At 39.4% G+C, this 14,719-nt stretch overlaps 1 protein-coding gene across 4 annotated transcripts in view; it reads right to left on the reverse strand.

The window, feature by feature from the left end:
* The window catches only part of EPS8 (epidermal growth factor receptor pathway substrate 8), a 104,187-nt gene that overhangs the window by 8,254 nt on the left and 81,214 nt on the right, over positions 1-14,719 (reverse strand). For all 4 annotated transcript variants that reach the window (XM_019515593.1, XM_019515591.1, XM_019515592.1 and 1 more), the window contains 5 exons: positions 14,201-14,312; positions 12,187-12,330; positions 3,243-3,480; positions 756-936; positions 85-214 (listed from right to left, as the gene is read on the reverse strand). In XM_019515593.1, coding sequence (XP_019371138.1) covers positions 85-214; positions 756-936; positions 3,243-3,480; positions 12,187-12,330; positions 14,201-14,312 — 805 coding nt within the window. The remainder of the gene's footprint in view (positions 1-84; positions 215-755; positions 937-3,242; positions 3,481-12,186; positions 12,331-14,200; positions 14,313-14,719) is intronic.

The following is a 14,719-nucleotide window of genomic DNA, read 5'->3' on the forward strand; positions in this document are numbered from 1 at the left end:
CATCCGGACCAGCTGACTTGAATACGTCAAGTCAATGATATGCCACAGGTAACAAGTAGAAGAGTTAAGAGGGATTATTCATACCTCTAATGCAGATTTCTGAACAGTAATTTGGCTGTAGACTCTAGGTCCTTCTGGGCAAACACTCTTTAGTTCCTCTTTATTAAGGGAGAAAAGCTGAGCACCTGTCAATACTCCCAGGCTATTGACAGTCCTGAAAAAGTCACAGAGTCAAAAAATAAGCACAGAATATTCTACATAAAGCAAAATAGGCAAAAATCTAGCAGTTGAGTAACAAAGCAGGAACATGTCAACCTATATAATGACAAATTAAGGTATATGTTTTATGTCATGAGGTACTTGAGATTGAGTTGGCCAAATCCAGTAATATTTGCCAGGACTATGTGAGATGCTGAAAGTGGTGTCATCTGGTCCCAGTAAAGTAGAACTTGGGATGAGAAAAAAATCAGCATGCTGTAAAACTTAGCTCATTTTAGGTAAAATGCATTTCTAACATTTTAGATCAGGATTTTATGATTTAGTAGGACAGTGGTTAGCGATCACCTTGTTGGTTAAAATTACTGTAAACATGCCTAAAAACACAGATCACACTTTTTAATAGTTTTTTTTAAAAACGTGCATCAAATCATCTCAGGTTGGGCAGACAAAACTGTTGCCCATCTTTGAAATCTTAGCCCATTTTCCTTTAAATTCTGAAATAACAGCTTTTTCTTGCAGTTCATCCTCAAACTTACACAGGATTGAACCCCTTTGACTGTAACCATACTTTCACATCCTCAGGAGAAGAGTCATAAGTGATATTAACTATTGGTACGTTTGGTCGTGGCACGTGGAACTTTTTCTGAGCAGCATTCCGGCCAATTGTAAGTCTGTGAATAAGCTCATCCTGTACCTCTTCCATCTGAGATTTCCTTCCTACAGAGAGATAGAAAAGAAAAACAACTGAACATGTCGGAGTTTATTTTTAAGAAATCTGAAAAAGTACAAGTCATTCCCCCTGCCTCTTTGGCCTCTGCCACACATTACATATATTACGCAATTAACTGGTTCATCATGCAATAAATTTAAACTGGCCACATATGCAAAGTAATTAACAAGCCATAAAAATGTCTATTCAGCTACACTAAGAATCAGCCAGCTACAAAGTTAGCTCTCGAAAATGCATAACAACTTCATAGCTGGTTTCTATCCAGCTTTAATTTGAGAGCAAATGTCTGGCAAACATCGCCAAACAGGACTCCAAACATTTCACCCAGAATCCACCTGTAGCCTCCTCTCTCAGCCCGTTGCCTATGATTAGTGTGGCCCCATCCTTCATGAGGTGAAGCTGGACCAGGTTGCCCTATCCCTCATCTGCAAGTCAATTTTTGTAGGATCTCAGGACTTATAACAAGAACACCCAGGTCCAGCCATGAGTGGGGTGGGGGGCAGCTAATTATCACATGGATCCTTTGTTGGGGCGGGGGGGAGGGTTGCTGGAGTACATGTACACACACACACACACACACACACACACACACACACACACACACACACAGAGCCAGTGCTGAGCTGTGGGGTCACCCGGGCTTGTAATGCTGTTGATTTTGGTGGGGCCCAGCCCAATGAACTATATGGAAAATCCCTCCAGTCTCTGGACTAATATCATGCATAGTTCGTAGGTGCTAAAAAGCTACTTAACAAGTGTGTTTATAGAGTGCCTGCACTAAAACTTATAGCAGTTTCAAAAAAAGATAAAATTCATCATTTCCAGGTAAACTAAGTCTATGGGTACTATATGCAAATTGATATAGCTATGTTTATTTCAAAGTCAGTGCTTTCAAATTCGTTCCTCACTTCCATGTTGTCAGGGTTTGACAATAAGGACAGACGAAGAGACTGCAGGCAGAAGGAGTTGGGGGGGGGAAGCACAGAGCAAAGGGGCTACCTGACCTCCAGATTTATTTTCCCTGCTGTAGCAGTGGGAGATTCGCAAATTCAAGACAAAACTCTAATAATTAGATTCTATATCTGGTAAATTAAAACAAATTTATCATCTGAATTATAGATTATAATCTAATTATAGATTAGACCCCTCATAGAATCTAATTATTGGGGGGTCATCTTATAGTCAAGTTAATATAGTAATTTTATTCTAAATTTTCAACAAGGGGGAAACTGATTCTAGAATTCTGAATACTGAAAAATATTTCAGTCAAAAAACAAAAGGGGGCAGCAAAGAAGTTGTGTGTAGAGGAGATAGTTATATAAAGAGACCAGGCCACAGGGTCATGATACTGAACTATGGTATTTTTAAACAAAATATTTTTACTTCTTAACGGACTGAAAAAGAGAGAAGATGGAGAAAGTGAATGCTTTTCACAAAAACAATTTGTTGAATTGAAAGCTCATTTTTTTAGGTTGAAAACCGTTTTTATATAAGGTTTTCTATCCACTCTGTTTGCTGTATTGTAGTTGCATTTGATTGGTAGTAGCACTTACGTCCATCATTTCAAGAGGTGTTTTAGAAAAGTCATTAATATCACTGTATCAGCTACTCATACTTGAGGTGTACAATGGTTACTTGTTTGGGATCCCTACTGAAACTTTACAGGGAAGGTAATGAATCTTACTAAAATAGTGGTAGATAGTGTAGGGGGAGGGCAGGTGGCTGCTATGGCTCCAGCACCTGCTTGGGGTCAGAGCCCATAGCTGCTGCAGCTGCTGCCTGCCACCCTCCCCAACACCAGGTCTCTGCATCTCCCTCACCCCCACACTCTTTGCTCCCCCACCTGCCCCTCTCATTCCCCCCTTACCTTTGCTCCATGCAGGCAGACTCTATATATGCAACAGCCTAGGGCACTCAGCACACTCCCAAGCCCAGCCCTGTAGCAGTGGCACATAGCCCACAGGGCCGCTACAGGGCTGGGCTGGGACGGGACCATGCTCCACGCCTCAGGCTAGAATGGGGACACAGCCTGTCTCAGGGCAGGGGCAGAACTACGTCAAGATTTTATGTAAGAAGTGTCTTATTCAGGTATGGAACTGCCTCACTCCCTGCTCAATTTGGTTGATTAGATGGGATTTTAGTATTAAATAGCACAGAAATCAATTACAAATATATGACAGTAAAAGCCAATGTTTCACAAATAGTTGTATGAAAATGCGTGACTATTAAGATGTTACATGAAATGGACAGAATTGGGGAATATTTCTCTCGTTTGCTGTTTGAAGATACTTACGATCAACAGAAAGCTGTTTGTGTCTCTGGCTATCCCGTATAATGCCACTACCACTGTCACTAGATGTGCTGCTTTGGCGACTGATAGCTCCTGGTGCTTTTGGCACAGGAACTGGTATAGGAATAGGCGCTGGTGCACAGGGAGGGACAGGAACAGGAATAGGAGCTGGTGTTGGAGGTGGTGATGGAGCAGCAGGAGTGGGATCTGATGGTTTTGGACCATACTCCGCCCTCTGTTTCTGAAGAAATTAAAACAGACCATTAGTTTTGCACACAACATTGTTCATGAGTTCACACAGTATCTATAATTCTGACCTTCTGCAGAGAATTCCCCCCACTTCCCATGATGTTCTGCAAGTAGAGCTCTTATTTCATTCCCAAGAGCAATATTACTTATCAACAACATTTTTGTAGTTTGCCAGTCTTATGTTGGCATCAATATGGTCCATGTTGATCTGCTTCTCTCTGTCAAATTCCTTACTGTAAACTCAGCTTCAGCTTAATATCAGATCACCCCAAAATTCATTTATTTCCTCTAGGTATGAGATTTATACACAACTAATTTTTTCTTAAATTCAAAACTTCTATTATCTGGAGTTTCTGACCAGCCTCTAAGACATTAGAAAATCTGGACTTTATTAGAATAAAGCACATATACTAAGTATGTTAAACAAGCAAGCAAACAAAAATCTTAGACCCCCCCCTGAGTCTCAAGAACTCTTGCCTTTGAATGTCACTGGCTCTTCGCAGATGACTATAATAGGCCAAACCCAAGCTCATAGATCTTAAAGCTGAAAAGGACTGCTATAGTAATCATATCTGTCCTGCTAAAGAAAAACAGCCAAAATATTTTGCCCAGTGATTCCTGAATTAGGCTCAACCTCTTTTGATTAGTATCTATTTATTTTGGAAAGATATCTAATAATTCTCAAATTTGGAAGAAGTCTGGGTCCAGAGCTAAACTCTGCAGCTCAGATCAGCCTCCTTAAAACACGTGTAAATACAAAATGGTATGCAATGTGCACATTTGTTTTAATTGAAGGAACAGTCAGATGGATTATGTACCATAATGTAAAATGGGGCAGGGCTTTCCACCAAGCACAAGTTGCTCTGTGGTAATGGCCTGGGTACATATATTGTCACACCATAAATAGAAGTTAATCCACAGTAACATAGCCCTCAATGAAAGAGCTAAACTACTGTGATTTAGTTTTCATCTACTGCCAAGTAGGGGCATGCCTATGGGCCACTATCTCATGGCTTTACCTTGTCCACTTTTATTCCATACCTTGAGACTGATGGGCACAAAAACTGGAGCAAGAGATTAGGTGGCAATGTGAGAGAAACTAGACGTAAGAAATTTAAACCTGCTCTATTCATTCTTGATTTTTATTGTTTTCTTTTCTCTTTTATTTCAATGTCTTATCATAATGATGCTCCTGTTGGGATGGTCTTAAAATTCTGGCAAGCTGTTGGATTAGGTTAGGACAATTTCAATGCTTCTCTAAGTTCACCCCTCTTCCCAGCACCAAATAGCAAGAATTTCCTAAAAGGGTTTTCCAGAAAAGCGAAGTCCTGGATTTTCATTATTTTTTCCCTTCCAATTCTACAACCTCAGCACTCCACTATTCCACTTACATACTCTTAGTTAGTAGGACTAAAGTATTAATTATTTTAATTCTATATCAAGTTTATTTGCATAACACTGATGTTCCCCCTGTGCAGTTACAAGGTGCCATCTTATTTGTAGTATCAAAACAAGTGAGTTGATTTCCCAGGCTTCACTTTTCCTTCCTGAAATACCCACATCTGTTCCCTCAGGGGCACGGCACTTACGACACATAGGAAAGTACTTGTGGAAGCCATATGTTACTATATTAGCAACACATCAGTGCCTTAACAACAGTCAACCTCTCATTAATCTTAAGCAAATTCCCCACATGCAAATCTCAAACTTGAAAGATTTAACCACAAAATATACCCAGCCAGGTGCTCAGCCAAGGTAAACTGGCCTGGCTCTAGCAGAGCCACACTGATTTACAACAGGTCAAGCTCTGTCCTACAGGTTTCAGGGCAAAGTGTAAATTGAAAAAATGCTTTTTGGCGGGAGAGGAGGAAGCTGTTTTTCAGTATTTATAATGACCAGTTATGGAAATAACATATCTTTCTAAATATGATCCCCCTAAAAAAATGTTTGGTAGTTTAGTACATTGTGTCTCAATTATTTTTTGTACAGGACATGCAATCTATTATGAGGAGGTTATTGGCATTCATTGACATGTAATTCTCATGGTTGTTATTTTCTGTAGTACATTTTCTGGGACAATTCTTACTGTCAAGTATGTAACAAAAAGAGCAGAAACTGAGTATTAAATAAAACAAGCAGAATAATGTGCATCCTAGAAAGCTGCTGGGAGCAAAGTGCCAAATTAATACATCTTCAGTCAAGTTAGTCAATATAAGTGGTTCATAAATATTAGAGTAAAATGTTTTTAATTAAATAATTAAATCAAGCTCACCGACTCAAAAATGCTAAATTGCTATGCCCATTTTATTTTCACATGGCACAAGGAAAAACATTGCTGCTTTGATGATGTTTATTAAAAAGCAAACATTGCCTGTGCATCATTACCGCAGTCAATTCTTTCATCTCAGTGTAAACATAGCTAAATACTGTGAGCAGCTCTTATATCAACACTGGATAACTTAACCATTAAATGGGCTATGCTAGAAGCACAAGGCCCACAGAAAGATGTACTATCAGCCTGATATTTGGAAAGAACTAAAACATCACATGGAAAATAAGTCATGTTCTGCATTTTGAGATAGTACCAGGCAGAAACATGCTACAACATGCATGTGGCTGTGCATTAATGCCTTCCAACTTTGTTTAAACTCAAAATATTTTGGAGTCCCTAGGTCATCAGCATTATGAAAGGAACAAACATAGCACATCTTGGAAACTGCAGCCCAAAAGATTCAGCCTACAAAAAGACACTTCAGTAAGTCAATGTCAGATAATAGCAATTTATGTTACCTCTGCAAGCTCTCCCAGTAATTGCTGTGAGGAAAATGGAGTAAATCACATCAAATGAAAATGTTAATATGCTGTCAAAATGTCAACCACATCAGAAGTTTAAAAAACAAACACAACCGTTTGGTGACATTAACTGTCTATAGGGATATCATATTAGTATTACTATAGTGGTATAGATAAGCCAGTAAATTTCCTCCATACAGGCAAGCCTTAAGGTATATCAGTATAAAACATATTCACAACAGGAGGTGTACCACTTTAACTTTACTGGGTTCAAACTAATATAATGTAAGCAGTAACAAAACCTGTGTGTAGAACAGCCCTGTGATACACTTCCCTGGGCACCGACACAATCCAAATTACATAACAGTAACTAGGTCAGGCTGTCAAAGATAACCAGCAGCAGTGGGATGGCACCAGCTGTTTCTTGAACAGTGGCATAGGGCACAGAATGGTGAAAGGAAATGCCTCAATGCCAACAGAAGTAGCTAAGGAGAATCAATGCAAATCATGAACCGGAAACAGAAAAACTTTCAAAGCAGGAACCCTATTTTGTACAAGCCTACTATATTCAACTACAAGGAAATCAACTGAACTACTGGAACACAAAATCTTTAAGGCTGTACACAGTGAAAAGAGCCAAGAACAAAACTAGGAAAGGTAAAGGCAAGTGCAAAATGGATATCAGCACACACTACTCTGTTAGGGCAGTTACGAGAAAAACCCTCAAAGTAGCATTTTGTTTTAGAGACAGATTATTTGCAATAACAGTCTTGCTCTCACACGGCTTCAATCGATCTGCTAATGCTTCACAGAGCTGACTTTATTGTTCAGATGCATCCATCTGTGAAGAATAGAAGGTGTGTGTCTATGTCTAAACACACACACACACACTTTGGGCCCCCACAGATTACTATGTACTTTTGAAGTGATAGACAGCAATCCTTTTCACGCTACCAAGCAGCACCACATAACAAATAGGCAGAAAATGAAAACTGTAGACAGCTGGCTCTGGAAGGAAAGTTAGAAAATTTAATTAATCAAACTGAAACTAGCCAGGATTGTCAGGATTAATTCCTCATTTCTCACAAAAAAGTACCAATTGGGAATTTTGACCATCATCAGCGACCAGCATGTCTTGACATATAGACAACAACACTTCCGTTAGCCAAATGCCCACAAATAATAATTCAGGACTGGAGCAGTACAGAGTCGGATGCAAATATGGTACCTTCTCAAGCACTAAGAGTCTCTTGGATGACAATTTTAGTGCTAATTATGAAAAGGTAAAAGGATTCTGGTTTCTGGATAAAAATTCTGATAACTCTTTGGCAACCATGAAATGGGCACCTGGCAAAGGTGCTGCTTCACCACAAGCATACTTCATAATCAGCAGTTCATACCAGCTGGCAGTAGATGAGAATGTTGTTATCTAAAGCATCTGGAAGACACATTAATTTTGGACACAAACTCTCAGTGGAAACAGCAAGTCACATCTCTGAGAGAGATTTTGAGCATGGGGCTTAATGAAAAGATTTGAATGGGATGTTCCCTTGGAGATTCTGAAGAGCAGACGAGACATGGACCCTCCTCCCCCCAGTTGGTAAATGGAATTCTATCTTGCTGCTTGCGTGCCATCACAAAAAGGCTGCACATCTTTGTTGTTACAGTTCTCAGAATGACTGATAAGAGTTTGAAACAACTTGTGTTAGAAGGTCATCAAGGTAATTTTAAAATAAGGAAAACTTTTCAGAGGCTTCAAGTCAATTGGACACAACCCCTATTTTCACAAATGACTAGCATAATTATGTACCTTTAGACCAATTGACTTCCAGGAATCCAACTGAGGATTCTGCCTCTAAATGTCTGAAAACCTGTTAAAATGGATCTTTGGCCCTTTTGAAAGTGTCACACTGTCTCAGCTTCTCCGCTGAAAAGTAGGCATACTATTACTCTACCTCACTCAGATTTATGGAGGATAAATTCTTCTTTATCTATCAGGACACACCTTTGTCTTCTTTCACATCTCAGTTTTGCTTTAAAAATGTTGAAACAAATAAGAAAATATAAAATAAATACGAAGTAATGTATGCATAGCGTACATTTCCACTAGAACTCTTCATACTAAGAAAGGGGAAATAATTAGCTTGTATGATGAGCTATTAATATTCATAATGTATGATAGCAATCAAAAAGCCCTTCACAGCTTCAAAACAAAGGCAGGTTAAAAAGCTAAGACCACGGGAAACTTAGACAACAGGCTATTATTAGCATTTAACCAAAAATTGGCATCAATAGACCCAGATAAAGATATAAAGAAAAAATGCTTTTATTTTAAGCCTGTTTACTAGGACTGATTCCACTGTCATTTCCAATGAGAAAAGAATTCCAGCGCCTTAGAGTTGCACTAATAGAGTGGATGGTGTCTCTCTTGCTGCAGCTACCACCTTTAACAGCAAAAGGACTCCATCCAAACTGACAACCTAGAGGACAGGTGGCTCATCTGTACAGCTGGCCCACAGAGGGAGGGCTTCGGCAGCACTCTGCTTGGTTTGCATTGCACTGTGGCTGGGTGGCAGGGAAAAGTGATGGTGGCAGCAGCCAGGTCCTAGTGCAAGCTTGCCTTAGACCTCAGCTGGGTCATTCCAGCATGCCACCATCAAACACTGCCAACTCCTGAACTAGCGCCCACTCCATTAAATGGTTTAAGAGTTGAAACCAAAAGCTAATCCAGTCTGTATACTCAGAAGGGTTACAAGTGGAGAGAATGCAGCAGAAGGTAGGCTGGGTATTCTCTGCCTGCCCTGAAAAAAGTATGCAAGTACAATGATTAATGCAGTAGCTTCTCAGCTCTCAAGGAGAGGGCTTAAGTCTAGAGAATAGTCCCTAGAGCAAGGAATTTGACCATTTTCAGCATTTATTTCAACTCTTTGGCAACAGGAAGTGATTTTTTTTTCTTTCTAATCACCTCTGCCATGCAGTACTACTTCAAAAGAAATATTTTGGTTGAATGGACAAATAAACATCAACATCATAACAATAGACCATAGCTTTTTTATAATTGGCAGAATGCCCTGAAGAGGACCCTAAACTTTAATGCTGAAAAAGAACTATTATTTGAAAGCCTGGAGGAGTCTACTTGTGCACTTGTGTGCACTTGTGGTTGTACTATGGCCACTGCCAACTCCACTTATGGTCAGATATTGGAAAAGAAGGCTATGGTGCTAACCTGGGGTTTAGTTCCAGTGTTTCCATTTTAGTTGTCTAAAATGGTAGCAGAAGAATTTTCCTACCATATAAGGTTGTTACAAAAATGAATATATTAAAGATTTTTAAAATCTCTCTATCGTGTGTGTGTGCATGTGTGTGCACACATGTACCACCACCTCATTTAGGGCCCACCCCACAAAACAAGCGTCTTAATGGCCAGACACTAAGGCTATCACAGTACCCAAGGCAGATAGATAAATAGGTTCAGAAGCACTAGAATTATAGTATTAACCAAGTAAAATATGACAATTTTTGGTGAAGACTTTCCCCATCTACACAGTATTCATAATATACCATTGACAATACAGTGAATCTCATGGGGGATTTTGTCCTAATGTTATTAATTATGGTACTTCTAAGTTGAATTTGCTTCAGAACATGAACATGGGAACTATGTCATTCAAATTTTATTCTAACATGATCAAAGTTAACAAGAAATGGGCAAAGTACATACTACATCTGCCTGGGAAAAATAGTTTCTGCATTATTTTCTATTAGGCTGTACTGCTAGGGAAAGAAATAATTTGGGTGAAGATGAGAAAATTCCTTCTGAAATTTCACTTTTAAAATAGCATAAGGCAAGTACTGCATGCCACACATAGGAATGTCTCTGCTAGGCAGAATACTGGCAAGACGACGAAAGTACTACGCCAGGGGTCAGCAACCCCCAGCATGCGTGCCAAGCATGGCATGCGAGGCCATTTTGCTTGGCACATCACCGCCAGCCTGGGCTCTAAGCAGCTGCTTCCAGCCACGGAGCCCAGGTTGCTCCCAGCAGGCAGCTGGGAGGCTGCAAGCCCTGCTGCAAGCAGACGGCGCTCCGTGGGCCAGGCTGCAAACAGCTGCTCCGGGCTCTGGCATGTGGGCAGTCCAGCACCTTCCAAGGTAGACATTGTGGGTTTTTTGGCACTCTGGCCAAAAAATGTTGCCTACACCTGTACTACACTGTCATTAGAAGGTCATTCTTGTTCACTAATTTCCAGGGTTCTGAGGGAAGTGTTTTGTTACAAAAAGCAAAAAGAACATATTCTGTTCTTTTCTTTTTCTTTATTCTAAGGAAAAAGCCTCCAAAACCTGTGGCCATATTTAGCAAATGACTTTAAGATGTTCTATTAAAAAAAATATACCACTATAACATACCAAATAGTTTTTGGTAAATAGTGCCAGACAAACACGAGCTACATGCAGCTAGGAAAAAAAACCCAGATCATTAAAACCACTCCAGCAACATGCTTAACACCACACAGAGATAAAAACCAGAATTTATTGAGAGAAAGAGCTGAAATGTTACTTGAAAACAGCTAGTAATATGCAAACCTTATTCAAAGCAGTGTCTACAAGTCCAGAGCTGCTCAAGGAAATGGTTTAAAAGGACATTCAATGTGCCCACAAATTGAAGAGTAAAGTCTCAGTCTTTTAGAAGCTTATCCAATCTACTACATCAGAACTTGACAGGTCTTTGGAACCGGGACTGGACATCCTAGCAAGACTAGTTTTTTAAGGGCTTTTAGGCTAGAAATGACGTAAAAGTTCATCTTTCATCTTATTTGTGTATACAGTGCCTGGCAATCGTATCTGTGATTCAGCTGTCTCTGCAATACAAGTACTTAATTAAAGCAGATGGGCACTTCAACTCCTGACTCAAAACCAGAAATGTAAGAGCATAAGAGAGTGAATAATAGAAAACAAGATTAATCAGAGAAAAAATTATTTGAGGTTTCTGTTGCTTTTGGATGACGGTTCAAGCATACATTCTGAAATTCCGCTTCACCCAAACTGGCTCGCCCATCTCTAGAAGCAACATGGCACAAGAGAAAACAAGAAACAAAACATGCTCTTAGAAGACAGGTACACATGAGCCTTTGGCCTCCTATGACGGTATTAAAATATACTTTATGTTCTGATCCTAAACATCCTGATCCGCCTGAACATCATACCTGGACAAAAAGAACCCTTATATTTTGTAACTGCAGGATAGGCTCTTTAACTGTGCTCTGGGCACGTAATCAATGGATAAAATACTTTGTTTCCAAACAGTATTCCATTAAAAAAAAAAAGGCAGGCCAAAAACTTAGATTTTTTTGTCAGCGTACTGAGGCTGTGATGGAGAAAGTTTTTCCACGAACTCAAATAGCAAACACATAAATCTATTGAAGCCACAATACCATACAGAGGTTTCTACACCTATATATTTACAAACTTAAAAAATGTGAGATAGTAGAGACTAATATATATCTTCACACAGACAAAAACACACAAAGAACAGAAACTAAAGGAGAAACTAAAGTTCACTGTCCTAGAAGAAATTAAATTAACCATACCTTAAATAATTCAAACTCCTTCTTTGGCATCAACAGCTATCAATATATGATGGGTATTCATGATTAAAATAAATCCACAGCTTATATTAGACTACATTCATGCCAAGTCTATCAAGTAACAAGCAGAACAGAACCCTCAGAGAAAAGATTGTGACATGATCAATTCTGCAGTTTTCATTGTTATTTCAGACTCAGCAACACAGAAACTAAATTCAACTCAGTCAAAACAAAAGAAATCTTTTGAAGTTGTATCTCTGAATCATTCTTTCTTCCTCCAGCATTAAAAATACAAATTAAGTCTGAACAATGACAAATACCTGTATAGTGTGAGTATATGCAGGTTCAGAACGTCCCAAACCAGGTTCCTGAGATCTCAATAGGTCCAAGATATTGTTTGGCACGAACCCTGAAGCACCACTTTTATTCTGAACTTTCCACCACTGTTTTCTGTCATCCAGGATCTGCAATCATTTAATTAATTCAGTTAAAATGCTGAATGATGCATAGTTTCATAGTTGGTAGGGTTGAAAGGGACCTGGAGCAGATCATCAAGTCCGACTCCCTGCCCTGGGCGGGAAAGAGTGCTGGCGTCAAACAACCCCTGCTAGGTGATTGTCCAGCCTCTTTTTGAAGGCCTCCAGGGTAGAAGCAAGCACCACTTCCCTTGGAAGTTGGTTCCAGATCCTAGCTGCCTTGACTGGATGCATGTATCTTGTGCTTATTTTTTGGCTTGTATTGTACAGGTTGCAGCAATGCCCTATCATCCCCAGGTTCCCATCCACCAACTTTCAGTTCAGTTTAGCTCCTTCACGCCCTTCCCATCTCAAGTGCTCTCTATATAATTTTTGATTTGACTGATTATACGTACTGGACTGAAGGCACAAACATTTTATTGCCATTACAAGTATGGTCCAGTCTACAGAGACCTCAATGTGCATAGTAAAACCTATTAAACAAATATCAGCTTATTTTTCCTCCAATTAGTAGAATAGGTAAATGGAAAGCAGCTGCTGGCTGTCATTAAATATCCCTTGTTAAGTAGTGCATGTACTTGCTTAGTAACTGTATAGCGAAACAGGCTATTAAAAGATATTCTACAAGTAAAACTGAATGGGGGAAGTATACTTTTAATAATATTTGCTGCTTTCTTCCACATAACTCCTCATGTATGGTGTCCTTCTGACTCATATTGAAGACTTTTCCCTTACCTTGTTAATTTTATTTGGCTCTGTAGTGATTTTATTTGCGGAATATGGAGAGCTCGGATTATTCACAGCCAGTTGGGGAACTTGTGCTAGGTTGCCTCTTATGCTATGCTTAACTATATTATCCCTCCACGCTCAATTCATATAAAAGAATTATTTTAATCCCCCCTGGAGGCAACAGAAAAGGCCCCTCCGAGTACAGAAATTCAGTGCTTCCAATGCAGTCAGTCGATAGCTAAATGCTTTAGAAACACTGTAATTGATTATAGTGCCCAGCCAGAGCTTTTACTAATGTCTCTAAGGGACTACTGTAGCACATCTCCATCATCATCATCATCAATTTTTATGTGAAGTACTGTTTAGAGCTTTCAGTCAAGGACTTGTCTGTGTGTGTATATGTGTAACACTTTTAAAATAATATGCAAGCACCTACCACTTCTTTTTGTTTCTCAATAGTGGACAAGATCTGAGAGGGATGGAAAATAGGAGTCTCATGGATTTACAGATGTGTTTAAACAGGTTATTCCACATTTGCTGGGGACACCTCACACATACGGACTAAAACTGAAACTGCATATATGAATGCTAACTGATGGCCAAAAGACAAACTAAGAAAAAATCATGACAATTTCTGAAGGTACAACAGTTAGGAAGACCACATTGCCTGCTGAAGAGAGAACTGGGTGGGTAGTCAAGAGGCTCAAGTTCAAACTCTGGTAAGGACCCTGCAAAACAGGACCTTAGATATTTCATCTTTATGTTGTCCCAACCCATGCTTCTCGTCTTTTTAGAGACTCCAAATTCTTCAGCACAGGGGCTCTTTCACTGGTTGTGGGTACACTACAGAGACTGACAGGGTCTTAAGCACTTTTGTTGTACACCTACTAATTACAAACTAGTGTTGAAGAAAGTTATGTGATCCCATCAAATTACTAATGACCAGTCAACCTAATCTCTGCAAAATCTCTAAAAACAGAACTTAAACTTCCATATTTAAGCTTAAGAAATTTGCTGGTATAAAGAAATTTGGACCAATTATTATCCCAAGCCCCTACAAAGCCCACAGAGAGGACACTATCCATTCCAAGACGTATCTGATATTTCGCATTTTTGTTTAATACATTACCTCTAAGATATCATCCTTCAAGACAGAAAGCTCACTGTTGTTTCTTGCCACAAAATCATATTTGCATTTGGCATATTTCTTGTGTTGCACTTTGCTGTGTGCTTCGTAATTTCTATAAAGCAAATATGACAGTTATTCAGCTAGACTTCCAAGAAAGTTCGGATTTATTGATAAACATATCATTAACTTGTATCCTTAAATCTATTCCTGGACACTTCACTAGCAAAAGATTTGTCAATGCAGAATATTACAGCATTACAGAGCCATCAAAAGACAAAGGGGAAGGACAGGTGTTCATATGTAGCGCTACAAAGTAGGGTTGGCAAGCCAATCAACTGACTAGTCAGAAAAAGTCAACTGACCGCTTATTATATGATAGCAAACAAAAATGTCAAATATTCCACAAAAGCCAAGAATGTCCTTGTGTAGGTGGCAGTTGACCTTTTTATTGCACCATACTGTCAGCTGTTAACAAGGGAGCTGAGGGATGGTGCTGTGAGGTTGGGGGGGGGGGGGGGG

The sequence above is a fragment of the Gavialis gangeticus genome, unplaced genomic scaffold (genome assembly GCF_001723915.1).
Source record: "Gavialis gangeticus isolate Ggan-Ray unplaced genomic scaffold, GavGan_comp1, whole genome shotgun sequence".
Taxonomy (NCBI): domain Eukaryota; kingdom Metazoa; phylum Chordata; order Crocodylia; family Gavialidae; genus Gavialis; species Gavialis gangeticus.